This window comes from Moschus berezovskii, chromosome 25 (assembly GCF_049115385.1).
Source record: "Moschus berezovskii isolate FMDL1 chromosome 25, NW_MosBer_1.0, whole genome shotgun sequence".
NCBI classification, from domain to species: domain Eukaryota; kingdom Metazoa; phylum Chordata; class Mammalia; order Artiodactyla; family Moschidae; genus Moschus; species Moschus berezovskii.
The window spans coordinates 26,793,045-26,808,368 of NC_142484.1; the positions used below are offsets into that span (position 1 = coordinate 26,793,045).

A 15,324-nucleotide genomic window follows, 5' to 3' on the forward strand; every position below is an offset into this window, starting at 1 on the left:
AATTCTGTTATGCTGGCTTTTTCTATCTTGAGACTACTGCTTTAATTCCTTAATTGAGTTGAACTGCATACAATTTTGAAATAGTAATAGTTCTGTATAGACTATCTCTGTGTTGAGTACTTAGAGCTACTGATGTTTTGCCACCTGCAGAAATCATTATCCTAACTGAGGGCTAAAATGTGAACTATCCAGCAGGGAAAAAAGAACATTAAAAAAGTAATTCTTTTCCTCTTTCACCTGCCCTTCCCCCCCAAACTATAAAAAAAATCATTTAGAACAGATGTTTCTTAAAGACCAAATAAATTAGATATTGTGAGTTTAACTTTAAGCCAGTAGTTTATCTTTTGTTCCAGTTGGTTTATATTTATCTTAAGTGTTTGCAGAATTGAACTACATACATTTTTCTCAAGATAAAATGTAATCCTATGACTCTCTGTGTAAAACTTTAAAATACCTCCTTTTTATTTTTTTGCTTTAACTTAACTGCTTTTCACAAAAATAATACCCAACATTTTCTCAGAGTTTTACAAGAGTTTGTTTCTTCATTTGTTAATTTACATGCCTACTGAACAAATTTACTAGGTGCATTCTATGTAGGTAACATTCTACTTACCTCTCTAGGAACACACATGCAAAATGATATATACCTCAAAAGGTTTTTAATGTACTGATGATGACAGGAACTTTATGCAAAACATATCAGCCATAAAGGAAGTTTGATGAGTGATACTCATGAGTATGAACATATAGAAAGGCGATCAATTGTATGCTCGGAAAATCTCTGGATTTCTGATTAAAAGTAGAATTTGGCTAGGCAGATAAAAGATAAGGGGGTGTTGCAGGCAGAGGCCATGCCTAGAACAAAGGCATCAGAGTGGAAATGGCAAGGTCTGCTAATGGACCTGGGAAGGCAGAGTGCAGACCAGGAGCAGGGTGTAAGGGAGTTCAAATAGAAAGGCGGACTAGCAACATATGAGAAGACTTAGTATACTGGATTAAAGGGTATATGTTTTATCTTTTACGTAGAAGAGAAGATTAGGGACTATGCCAGGAAGATGAAGATTGACTCAGTGAGGATTGTGTTTAGCAATATTGACTTTGGTGGTGATTGTGAAATGTTCTGGAGGCAGAAGTTGAGAATTTGAAGACTAGTTATTGCTCTTGTTGATAGAGTTTAGGAATCAGATTATGAATTTTTTATTAATATTATAGTTCTAGAAACAGAAGGAAACATATATTCTGAGAATTAAAAAAATAGGAAAAGGAAAGTGCTTTGGGAAGGGAGTTTTGAGGAACATTTAAGAAAGAGATTAATGGTTTTATAGAGCTGAGGGGATGAAGCAATCAGAAGAGATAAAGAATACAGTTTCATTGGGGGGGTTGACAAAAATGTATTAACATTGACTGTGATCATATTATACAATTCTGTGAATATATTAAAATTCATTGAATTATGTACTTTAAATGTGTGAATTGTAAGATACGTGAATCATGTCCCAATAAAGCTGTTACAAAGGGAAAGAAAAACAGAAGAAAGAAAACATACTTTGGGAGCATGTAAGACAGAAGGAAAATAACATTTACCTGTTGAAATGTCAGGGATGGATAACTGTGAATCATAAGAGTGGTAACTGAAGCTATGGATGTTTGTGAGGAGAGGCAAAAAAGCAGAGATATGAACCTAATAATTCCATACTTCAAGCACTGGGTCAGAAAGGGGAGGAATGGTTAGAGGGATAGTGTTTTCCTATAGAGAGTTTATTACTTGCATTAACCTTACCTGTATTATTGTGTTGACTTACAATGGACAAAGTGAGAGTTGTGAGTTAAGTTTTATTTGGGGCAAAATGAGGACTGCGGCCGAGAAGACAGCACCTTAGATAGCTCTGAGAGACTGCTCCAAAGAGGCAGGGAGGAAAGGTCAGTACATAGGTGATTTTGGTGAAAGGGAAATACATGCAATCAAGTACATATTTTTCCAGAAGGTGTCTGCTAGTCTCATGAAACTTTTTGCTAGTCATGAGAAACAGTGGCCACTGTGAAGAATTTTAGTGTGGTTCTAGATATGAGGGGGTTTCTCTGGTGGCTCAGAGGGTAAACAATCTGACTGTAATGCAGGAGACATGGGTTCATTCCCTGGGTTGGGAAGATCCCCTGGAGAAGGAAATGGCAACCCACTCCAGTACTCTTGCCTGGAGAATCCCATGGATGGAGGAGCCTGGTAGGCTATAGTCCACAGGGTCTCAACGAGTCAGACACAACTGAGCGACTTCACTTTCCTTTCCTAGATATGAGGAGATTAAAGAATTGGGCTCATAAAGAGATCAAATTGAGACCAAAGGAAAACATAAAATTCCAAAGAAGCCTTTTTTTTTTTTCAGTGATCTTCTATCCCAGATATGTAACTCAGTGGGAAATGGAATTTTGGTGATTAAAACTGCATCAAATATGTTGGCATGAATGTCACATTTGGATTGGGAAAGATTGTGCTTTTATAAGACTTCTTTTTGTTATTGCAGGGAAGGAAATTACGGCAGAGACTTTTATGGAGAAGTTGGATAATGGTGCCTTGCTCTGTCAACTTGCAGAAACTGTGCAGGAGAAATTCAAAGAGAGCATGGATGCTACCAAGCCCACCAAGGTAAAAGATCCCAAGGCAAAATCACTCACTGTCAGATGGCAGACTGCATTTGTAATAGCTTACAAATTGAGTTTAATTGGAGGATTTTGTTGTGAATGGATGCATTAATTCCTCTATTAACAATAAAACATGGAGGGTGCTTTCTAATTAGGTAACATGTTATTTTCACTCTAATTACAGATGATCCTTTTGGTAAAGTTTAATTAAATAGAAGATTATGGAAATTGATTGCATTAATAAGGAACAAATACTGTATATAACCTGGTTTGTTGAATCTGATAGATTGATTTAAAATGTAGCAGAGAAATAATATGTCGTCAGGCAATGAACAAAATCTGGCCAAGAAAGACATACTGAATAGGTCTTTGTTTCCAAATAGAATTATTATGGCTATATATTGGAACAAAATATCTGGAGTATGTAATTTTTTGTTCTAAGTAAGTACTAGATTGAGCTAAGTAACTGTGGACAAGTTATTTTCTTTCTGACTGTTCAGATTTCTTTTCTGCACATTGTTCTAATACTTTCCCTAGCTATTATAAACACACAATAAAAGTGTGGTGTTAGATATTTTTGAAGGGAACAATGTAGATGAAACTTTTCTTAATTTTACACAGAGAAGGAAAAGAGGTTAAAAAAAATGAGGTTAAAATAATGTTAAGACAGCTTAAAAGAAAAAGAAAAAAACTTTCTGCAACTCTGGCAAAAGAAAAAGGAAAGCTGATTATGTAAAGTTTCTTTATGATTACTGAACTAAAAATTTAAACAAAAGATCAAGCTCCCTGAATTAATATATTTCTTTTTATAGCACTGTAGTGTTTGGGGATAAATTTTTCTTTAGTTTTTTATATCACTCTGTAAAGTATTACATAATATACAAAGCCCCTCCATTTTTTTTTTTTTCCATCTTAAAAACAGCTCTGTCAAAGTGTTGCTTAGTTCAGTGGCTCCCAAACCTTGCTGGGCCAAGGAATAACCTGAAGATCTTTAAAAACTATGGGGCCTGGCTCCTTTACCTGAACATTCAGATTTAATCCATATGGAGAGGGATCTGGGGGTTGGGTTATCTAAACAACTCTGCAGGTGATTCTGATGTGCAGCAAAGTTTGGGAATTCATTTTTCTGCATTTAGATGCAGATTAGATGATTTGTGAAAGATCACCCAGCTAGTGAATGGTGGAGCAAGAACTTGGCATAGAGGTCCTCTTTCCAAGTCAAGTGCTCTTTCATTTTGGTTCTCTGTGCATAGCTTAGACAGGAAGAAATTGCTTATGAAAATACAAATTTAATGTTAGAACTGTTAGGACACTTATTTTTCTCTGTGGCTTCCATTGTAATGTAATTGGCCTCTACTTCTGTTCACTAATGAGAATACATGATGCCTAGTAGAACAATGTGTATAGAAAATTTACTCTAAAATAATTAACAGAGGAAAAAAAGTATTGTGCCTAGACATGTTTGAAAGCATAACCTGAGTACTGTCTAGATCCTGCAACCTCTATTTGCATTATTTATTGTTGAGAAAAGAAAGCTCATTGTCTCCTTATTAAGATCTTGAACTCTTCCAGTTAACAGAGAATAAACAAGGTACAGTTTTCTGGTTATATTTTGTAAACTTCTGCTTTTTAAAACAGAGACTAAGATCCCTGAATAGAATTATGAGACTGTCAAGTGTAAGATAGCCCCCAAAGCATTACTCTATTGTACAAAGGCTTTGATATTGAACAGATTTTGCTTGGGTTCTAGTTTTATTATTTATTGAGTGGGTGTGTCTGAGCCTTGGCTTCATTATCTATAAAATAGGATTAAAAAGCATATATTTGTGCCTCCCAGAGAGTATGACACCAAAAAAACTCGTGATAAACGTTACCTCTCTTCCCCATTTGAGGGTTAAAAGATCCTGATGAGAATTTTAGATTAACTAGAGGAAATCAGAAGAAAAAGCATTTTGTGAAAGTTTAGAGTTAGCATGTAGCTGTTATATCTAAATATATGTATATTTGCCCCAAATCGCCATAAAAATATGTAATATTGAGGATAGCTAGAGGTCAAGAATTTACTAGCTATTTCCTTTGAAACATTTATTTCAAATTATATTATTTTTAAAATAAAACTATAAAACATAAAAAGAAACAAAGGAAATTTTCCTTTCAAAGTGAGTAAAACTGCAACAAGATTTTATTAAACAACTTAAAGTACTTTCTTGACCCTAAGTCATTTATTTAAGTGAATAAAAAACACAAGTGTATTTTGATTATGATAAACATATTTTAGCATAAAAGCTCAATCATCATAATTAAACAAGTGTAGATTTTTAAAAACCCATTATGACCTAACTTTCAATGCTTAGAAAGTCAAATTTACTCTGAGTTAGAAGTTGACACAATTACTTTTGACTGAATTGCCTTCTGTGCGCTTGGCAAAATTCATATATTTCACAACTTACTTCCAAAGCAGCTTAAATCAAAATAGCATGTGCTTTATTTTATGAAAAATGCAAAGACAGCTAGTTTTTCTTTTTTTGAGTTTTACGAGAAATGTTCCAAAAGATGAAAAGCCAAATGGCTAATATCTTCATAGCTATTATTGTTCATAAATATAATTTTGTCACAATTCATGGTTTTCCAATCCATCTTTGTCTATAAACAGAAATAGTTGTTATATGAGATTCTACAACATTTTGTTATTATTAAATCTAAATTTAAACGAGAATAGACTTACTAAAACCCAGGTAGTTGAGTTTAAATGGACTATTTATTTCCCTTTGGAAAAAAAGGAGACTTTCAAATTGAAGGTTACAATATTAAGGTCACAATATTAAGTTTGCTTACGTGAGTAAGTAATTATTTTCCACCTTTGCATTTTGAAATTTAAGAACAACTGTGGAAAAGATCAATGAGCTGACCAATTACTTTGCTGAATTAGTGAAACTATTATGTTTAAGAAGATGTTAAAACAGAATTACTTAAAAAAAAATCAACAACAAATTTGATCCCATCTAAAATCACATTGTAGGAAGTCCTTTGTAAATTTTTTACAGCAGCTTAACTCTCATGTTCTTATTCTTATAGTAATATTTTTACTTTTCCTGATTGATAGTTAATTTGGGAATTTTACAGCTGTGTAAACACATTAGAGTGAGTAAGTTATGTCTGGTATGTGTGAAGCATGTCTGTGTTAAGAGTGATTTAAACACTATTAATATTTGCAAGTAAATTGAATAAATAGGTTAGACAGTTTACATATTTAATATTTTAGTTATACATGCATGACTCATAGCCAATTCTGACTTAATAAAATACCCTGAATGAAAATAAATTATATCCTATGATCCTTTCCAAGCATCAGTGGATCAATTTAAAAAATAGCCACTCTATGTTTTTAGCTGTAAGTAGTTAATCTTAGCCTTTGGGTTTTCTCATTTTGCATGGGAGCAATGCAGAGATTTCACAAAATTAGGCCATAGTTGGGTAGAAGCATTTGAGTGCAGTGGGCTGCAAGTGAATATATAATTTGATTTTGATTAGTTTAAATATACCATAATCTGATCAATTCATTATAAAAATAAATTTTAATAATCCAAGAGCTGAGGAACTTTAACAACAAAATTCTGAACAGAATTAACTTTCCAATATCCTACTGAGATGTGAAAACCAAAACAAGTGATAAGTCCATGGTTAGGTTTTATGCCTTTTGACCCTTAGTTGCCTGACTCAACTTGGCATCTCCAATCAAAACAAAATAATCATTACATCAGTATATGAACTTTCATGTCCTGGTCTAAAGAGTTCAATTGCAGGAACCCTTTCTTATTATATATTTACTGTTTTTCTTCCCAGTCATAACTTGCTGATTTGTGTACACAATTCTGTGAACCACTGGGGTGTTGACATGGTGCAAAAATACTCAAAAGATTCAACCTCTCTTTTTCTTCTAACATTCCTTTCTGTTTGTCTCATTTATCTTAAGAGACTCTACCCCAGACATCAGAGTTTCCCTAGGTTCAGAGCTTCCTTTGACTTCAAAGAGCCCTGGGTGGTTAGATCAGGTTTGAAGTACATGAAGGGAAAAAGAAGAAGAAAAAAAAGAAGTTCTGTTACTTGGTAAATGCTGCATTATGCTCCAAGGAAGGAACTGAGCATTTAGCGTCTAAATGTGGAGTCCAGCCCTTGTTTACGGCAAAGGGGAAAGAACATCCTAGTCAGATAGAATATCCAGAGTACATTTGCCCATCAAGAGTACTTGGTTCTCTGAGCTGTGAGATCGCAGCACCTCAGGATGTTGTATCATCCAGGAATTAAATACGACATAAATATTAGAGTTTTTCCCCTCAAAAATCAATAGCACATTTTGTTGAGAGAATATCTGATCAAGATTGAATTCAGAGAAATTTGTGTGTATGGCTGATATCTCTGACAGAACAGGAAAGTTTGGTAGAAGTGATAAAAGGTTTTGAAAAGAAAATCTCAGCTGTGATTATTCTAAGGAATCTGTATCTAGCTATGCAATTAAAATAAATGAATATTTCTTAAAAAAATCCATGATTTTGAAATGCCAATATATTGCCAGTATTAAACCAATGAAGTAAATCATGACAAGAAGGAGGAAATTTGGGTAGAATGATATGGAAATAAATGATTTTTGATGGGCTATTTTGCTGCCTGGGTTTGAGAAGAAAAAAATAGGAAAGTTAGTAATAAAGTCAAATTCCTTGGAACTAAAGGAAATAAATGTAAATATCTTCAAATTTTAAATAAAGTCAATCATTTTCTATTATAAAGTTAAATTCTCTTGTCCTTATTTCTCTGATCCCTGAACACTGGACAAAATTTTCATCTCTAGCTTAGGGATAATGAAATGTCTTGCTTAAAGTTTTTATCTTTGTGAGTTTTGTTTCTGTTCTATACCTCTTACAGTGCGTACATGCTTAGTTGCTCAGTCATGTCTGACTCTCTGTGACTCTATATACTGTAGCCTGCCAGCCTTCTCTTATCTATAGGGTTTTCCAGGCAAAAAGTGATACACCTGAATGAGGCTTACATGCTATAGCATAAATGCTGGTGTATAACATGGAGGGATATGAAAACGTTCCTGACTGCTTTTTCACCCATTGTCAGCTAGGCATAGGGGACTTGATGTGGATTTATATATGCAGACTGAGCAAAAAAAGTAGCGTGAAAAGGTGGATAGGATAGGAAGTGAATAATGTGCTAATGGAATTTTCCTGGATCTTCAGGCCTTATTGAACTAATCCCATAGGTGACACTTTTACTCCATGGTAGAGTATGGCTAGGCACAACTGAAAATATGGCTAAGTTGATTATCTGGCACCAAGTTCATTATAAACCATTCAAGTTTCATTGGCATTAGTATCCTAAAACTAAGATTCCACCTCCATCAGACAACCATAGCTAGCTAGGAACTCTTGCATGATGTCCTTTACAAACAAAGCAAGTTTTCTACACTGTCTACACTACTGGACTCAGAAATGTATTTTCGTTGGCAAAACTCCCTTCCTGGATACCCATGGAATTTATCTTACACCCGATAGAATGAATATATTTTATGAAGTCATCTAGTTTTCCTCCTATTCCTGCTCTTCAATATCAAATGAGTAAAATATCATGATAGTGGAAGAGTTTGATATCTTGTGGGATGTTGTAATTCTCATGGTCCCTATAGGTTATGTCACAGAGCTGAAGCTGATGTGCAAGACAGTAAGTGCTCTGTTATTTTTGTCAAGTATATATAAACTGCTTCTGGAGTTTTCTATTTGTCAGGATTAAGAAAATTACATTTTCCATACCAATAGATGCATGTCAAGTACCAGAATATTTATTCTTGTATTTCAGTGAAAAGACCACATCTGGATAGTAGTATGAATCCCTGAATTTTTTTCAAAATTGTGATATTTTATTATTATTATTTTTATTATTTAAAAAATTTTTTAATTTATTTATTTTCTATTGGAGGCAAATTATTTTACAATATTATATTGCTTGGTTTTGCCATACATTGACATGAATTCGCCCCAGGTGCACATGAGTTCTCCCATCAAATATCCTGTATCAGGGAATAAAAATTCTGAAAACTGCTAAGAATACCATACCAAATACACATTCAGGGAAAAAAGATAAAATTAACCACTGATGTGTTCAAAGGCACAATAGTCATAGCGTAACATGGACTTAGGTCAGGTACCTGTCTATTTCCTGATCCCCACAAGGCATATCCATTTCCCTAAACATAGTAAACAGTTGAGGTCACTTTGATTATTAGAAGGAAGCTTTACAGTAAAGGCTTGAGATCAGCATTCCTTTCATTCACTGGGCTCTGGGACTACAAATTGGCTCTTATCTGTTAGAGCATCTGCACCATATTACGATATTTAGCTATTGTCTTATTTTTTCTTTATTCCTTTATTCTACTGTAAGATCCTTGAAAACATGGTTTGAGTTTTATTCATATATGGGTCCATCATAATTGGCGTAAGGTGCTCAGTTGCCATGTTTTGGATGAATAAATAAGTGAATGAGTGGATCAATGGACTAATGCAGACATTTACTTGTAGATCCAGATGTTATTATGAGATGATATTTTAATCCTTAACACTTCAATTCTTATCAAGTTGGAAATTGCTTCCTCTGCTGGTTTTGCTTGGCTCAAAATTCTTTGACCTATTAATGCAAAATCATGTGGAGAAGAATTGACTTTTGAAGGAATGGACAAGCAGGAGATTGGAGAATTTAGGGTAGTGCAGTGGAAGAACAAGGGTCTAAGGACATTAAAAGTACTGACAAGAGATGTCCTGAAGCAATAGACCATGGAGGACTAAGCTAGTTAGTAAGGGAATGTTGGAGGAGGTTGGTTATTTAGTTAAGCTGGAATAAAGATTGCTGGGAGAAATATCAATAACCTCAGATATGCAGATGACACCACCCTTATGGCAGAAAGTGAAGAGGAACTAAAGAGCCTCTTGAGGAAAGTGAAAGAGGAGAGTGAAAAAGTTGGCTTGAAGCTCAGCATTCAGAAAATTAAAATCATGGCATCTGGTCCCATCACTTCCTGGGAAATAGATGGGGAAACATTGGAAACAGTGTCAGACTTTATTTTTTGGGGCTCCAAAATCACTGCGGATGCTGATTGCAGCCATGAAATTAAAAGACACTTACTCCTTGGAAGGAAAGTTATGACCAACCTAGATAGCATATTCAAAAGCAGAGACATTACTTTGCCAACCAAGGTCCATCTAGTCAAGGCTATGGTTTTTCCCATGGTCATGTATGGATGGATGTGAGAGTTGGACTGTGAAGAAAGCTGATCGCCGAAGAATTGATGCTTTTGAACTGTGGTGTTGGAGAAGACTCTTGAGAGTCCCTTGGACTGCAAGGAGATCCAACCAGTTCATTCTAAAGGAGATCAATCCTGGGTGTTCATTGAAAGGACTGATGCTAAAGCTGAAACTCCAATACTTTGGCCACCTCATGCGAAGTGTTGACTCACTGGAAAAGAGTCTGATGCTGGGAGGGATTGGGGGTGGGAGGAGACAGGGACGACAGAGAGTGAGATGGCTGGATGGCATCACCAACTCGATGGACATGAGTTTGAGTGAACTCCGGGAGTTGGTGATGGACAGGAAGGCCTGGCGTGCTGTGATTCATGGGGTCGCTAAGAGCTGGACACGACTGAGTGACTGAACTGAACTGAGGTGTTATTATATATTCACATGTCACATTTATTATTTGAGTTCAGAGCATTCAGTTCAGTTCAGTTCAATCGCTCAGTGGTGTCCGACTCTCCGCGACCCCATGAATCACAGCACGCCAGGCCTCCCTGTCCATCACCAACTCCCAGAGTTCACTCAAACTCATGTCCACAGAGTCGGTGATGCCATCCAGCCATCTCATTCTCTGTCGTCCCCTTCTCCTCAAAATGATGATACAATGAACATACTAATATCCAAATGTTTTATTCACTTCGAGGATTTTATTTCAATGCCTGTTTATAATGTTTGCCATAGTTCTTGAGAACTAAAATAAAGATGAGATGAGTGATAACCAGTGGTTTTGTGAGTTTGTTCACTGTTGAGAATTAGAAGGAAGAATAATTGTAGGGCCTTTCATGTAATAGGTTCTCAAGAGATATTTTTGATCTGAAATGAAGTATAGTTACAGCAATTAAGGACTGTGTTTTTCAGTCATGGAAGAAGCCATAAAGATGAAATTGCCATGTTTGTTTCTTATTTTTCTTTGCACCTTTTTCTCAATAACTGCCCCTCTAGTCCAATAAAACAGTTGGTGGGTGAAATGGGACTATAAGAACTACTGTTTCGTCTCAGCCCTTAATTATCTATCTACCAAAACACTATTTAACAACCAAAGTAAAAGTAAAGTTTCTGTAAAACTGTAAGAGGGAATCAGAGAATTTCAGTGCTCAGGAATAATAGGCAATAAATGTTGCTATTGGGTTTCCAAAATTGTGTTATTTTATTCATCAGTAGATAAGAAGAAAGATAAAAATGGTCATAAAGGGTAGCAAGTTCACATATTATCAGCCTTTAATAATATAGAATATTATAAATATTTCATAATAATTGAGTCCTACTTATGTATGTCATTTTAAAATTTGATAGATAATTGGTGAGTTTATGTTAGGAATACGAGATGATATTATTCATTTGGATATTTATGTGTTGTTAGTGAGAAAGAGTATGGCATAAAGATAGACCCAAGGAATTTACTCTCAAGGAATATAGTCTACTCAAGGAATTTACTCTCTGTTAGGGAGAATATAAAGGGCTTCCCAGGTGACACTAGTGATAAAGAACCTGCCTGCCAATGCAGGAAACATAAAGAGACGGGTTTGATCCCTGGGTCTGGAAGATTCCCTGGAGGAGGGTATGGCAGCCCAATCCTATATCCTTGCCTGGGAAATCCCATGGACAAAGGAACCCGGCAGGCTGCAGTCCATGGGGCTGCAAAGAGTCAGACACTGCTGAAACGACCTAGCATGCATGGTCGAATATATGTATGGGGAATATATGTATGTGGTAGTAGATAGACTTTCAGATCAAGTAAAATATAATTTATTATTGTTATGTTTACCTTCTTTCTTACTTACCTAGACCAGTAGGTGCTAACCTTTGTGTATGAGCAAAAACAAGTCATTTTTTCCCAAGTTCTAATGTTCCTTTTACATTGGCGTTTACGTCTGATGAGCTTTTTGTGCTAAGAGATGTTAGAGAGGGTGTTTTTGGTCCCATTGTAAAACTCAGCAGAATTCCCACAATCCAAAATGAGGGGGAGAAGAAGAAAGGCCAGGTAAATTTGCCAAGTTTCAGAGGTTACAAGTTTATGTGGATCTGCTGATAAAGGCCTCTCCTTCAAATTTCTTTGGAAAACTCTTTCAAAAGTTCCAAGTGTAAGATAGTATTTAGTAGTGTGAATGAGGGTTGCATTAAAGATATGTGAAGCATAAGACAAAAAATAAAGCATGTTGAATTGAAATTCTGGAAAATGTGAAAAAAAATTAAAACAAATCCTGGATTAGAAGAAGGAAGCTCACACACGCACAAGCATAGACATACACATTTTTTCATCTGCATCAGAGCACCAACAGAATGTTGCCCTCTGAGCATAAAAGCAAACCTGATCAAATTTTTCCACGATGATATCATCTCTTCCACTTACATGCTCACATCCTGCATTTTAACCACATTCAGGCACATGGGCAAGACAAAATTGTAAAAAATAATGTAATTGGGGAACTATTTTCATGATATTTGATAGCACTCATTGTGGTCACTGCTGTTTCAGAGCACTGTGGATATAGAATACTGTGTCAAGAAAAGTCACTCTCACCATATGGAAAGTAGAAAATTAATTAATTTAAAATGAGCTGTTACTAAATGCTTTGGAGAAATTCAGGTCATTTAAACAAATCAATAATGATTATGCATGCCATTTATTAATGGAGAACATTCCCAGATTTTATAATAAGAACATTTTTAAGGGGCTGAAAATCACGGGAAAATGGTTTCTTTTTAATTTAAACACATCTGGAGATTGCTAGGTGATTTAAAATATAAGTCCTCACCATATTGACATGTGTGTGGTCCAAGAGAGGTGGTACTGGTACATTACAGGCTAATGGCATAATGTTTTTTAGATGAGGTAACTGAGTTTACAGTATATAGAGCTTTTCAAATGTATCTTAAGCTTTTAGGGGCTGACTACATGAATACCTTCTATTGTTTCGCTTAGTAGTTTGAAAATACATTACATATCATGCATGAAGCTGTCTAGTATGTATTTAATGTTTATATTACTTTGCTAGTCATGTCTAATTTCCCACCAGCATAGGCTGCTTGCCCAATGAATAGCTTACTAGCACCACTGCTCCATATAAGAAATAAGTAGCAATTTGTGTATATATTTATATATGTATAATTATATACATATAAACTATATTATAAATTATAAAAGAGGAATAATACTACATTTTGTCCCATGGTGTCATATTTGCTTTATTGTTTGAAGGCGGAAAAGTAAATGTCTGAACTTTTTTCCTCAGCTTAAATGAATTCCCTGTGATAGGATAATGAAGCGAGCATTTGTTGAATTCTTACTCTGGGCCACATAAGCTTTTTACATGGATTAAATCATCAGATAGTTTAAAACTTAAGTTACATCATTTCAACTCATAGCTCAAAATTCTCCAATGGCACACTGACATATGTGGAATAAAAGCCAAAATATTTCTAACAGTCTGTAAGGCACTGTGTGCTCGCTTCCCCAGCTACCTCTCTGATATAATTCCCTATGACTTTCCCCTAACCCAACTTTGCTGCAGCCATGCGAGCTTCCTTGTTGTCCTCTGAACCCAACAAGCAGGCTCCATCCACCACAGGACCTTTGCACTTACTTTTCTGTCTTCTTAGGGTCGTCCTTCGTCACACGTGTGTGTGACTCGCTCCTCACGCCCTTCACATCTCTGTTCAGATGTCCTCTCTTGGCTGACACCTAACCACTCTATATAAAGTACCTTTTAAGGTTGCACTTCTAGATTTTTCAACAAATAGGTATTGAATGGTAACTGTGTTCCAGATGTTCGTAACTAAAAAGGAAAACAGTAAAGCATTACCCTCACCTTTCAAAGGGTTACAGTCTAGTTATGAAAATAAAATATGAATGTATAAAAATGCAAATATCAACGGTAAATAATAAATGGCATGTATCAATGGTTCTCAAATTTTGTATCACCATAACATATATTGCATTGATGAAACTTTATCAATTACTCAATAAACATTTAGTGAACCCCTAAAATATGCAGGACACGGTAACTTGTGGAGTGGCAGGGAAGGGAGAATACCTTTAAGCTAATAATTAAGCCAGCAGTAAATTATAGCTTTGTTACGTCTAAGTATGGGAAAGTCCATGAGCAAGTAAGAAGACCTAACTTAGTCGTGTAGAAATATTTTTCTATTATTCTGTAATAAGAATGGGCATTAGTCAGGCAGAGAGGGAATAGTGAATGTTCCAAGTATAGAAAATAGAACATATATAAGCCTTTGAATGTCAAAGAATGATTTTGAGGAACTAAAGGTGAATGAATGTGTGGATACTAGAGCTGAATAGCAGAGCATCAAGAGATGAGACCAGACCTAAGTTTTGTTGGATGTGGTCCTCTACTTTAAGAACAAAACTATACCATTTCACTGTTTTAAGCAGGAACATGATCAAGTATTTAAAAAGATAACACTAGCAGTGTGAAGAATGGATTAGAAGAGGTGAAAATGGGACTGGGGACCCACTTAGAAAGCTATTGACCATTTAGCCTATGATGGTAGCAGAAATAATGGAAAGAAGTAGATGGTTTTAAGCTATACTCTTGGTGGGCTTGGCAGGATTTGGTGATGAATTAGAATAGGTAAGGGAGACTGGTTCAGGATTTCATAAATAAAGAATGGATGACAGTGTTTTATTTTAGAATTGAAAAGGCTGTGGAAGAGTTGAGTTGAGGGAAGATCATGGGTTCCTACGTACTGTGCAATATGCCCCCGTTGGTACCCAAGGGGAACTGTGGGCTCTCTGCCATACCAATCCTTTCATTTCTGCTCAAGAAAAATATAAGCAAATGAGTAAGAGGGGGACTCTAGCATTAACCTTGAATATGCCTTAATTGCCATAGTCCTTGGAGAAGGCAATGGCAAGCCACTCCAGTACTATTGCCTAGAAAATCCCATGGATGGAGGAGCCTGGTAGGCTGCAGTCCGTGGGGTCGCTAAGGGTCGGACACGACTGAGCGACTTCACTTTCACTTTCACACATTGGAGAAGGAAATGGCAACCCACTCCAGTGTTCTTGCCTGGAGAATCCCAGGGACAGGGGAGCCTGGTGGACTTCCGTCTATGGGGTCACACAGAGTCGGACACGACTGAAGTGACTTAGCAGCAGAAGCAGCCATAGTCCTTAAAAGATAATTCAGTTATAAACTGTTCCATCAGTAGATTTTTTTTTTTAATCACAAACATCTGTAGACTTAACTCTTAAATTGAAACACATCATTATACAGCAACATCTACTGATACAGACAGGAGATTCTACAGGGGTTCAGGTAACAAGTAAGTTTTTCAGAGAGCTCAGGAAGTTTCCGTGGAAGCAGTGAAATTTGAATCTCCC

At 35.8% G+C, this 15,324-nt stretch overlaps 1 protein-coding gene across 3 annotated transcripts in view; it reads left to right on the plus strand.

Annotated features, from left to right (window-relative positions):
- Positions 1 to 15,324, plus strand: part of GAS2 (growth arrest specific 2) — a 138,105-nt gene that overhangs the window by 17,334 nt on the left and 105,447 nt on the right. For all 3 annotated transcript variants that reach the window (XM_055416046.2, XM_088832078.1, XM_055416047.2), the window contains exon 3: positions 2,520 to 2,641. In XM_055416046.2, the coding sequence (XP_055272021.1) occupies positions 2,520 to 2,641 (122 nt within the window). The remainder of the gene's footprint in view (positions 1 to 2,519; positions 2,642 to 15,324) is intronic.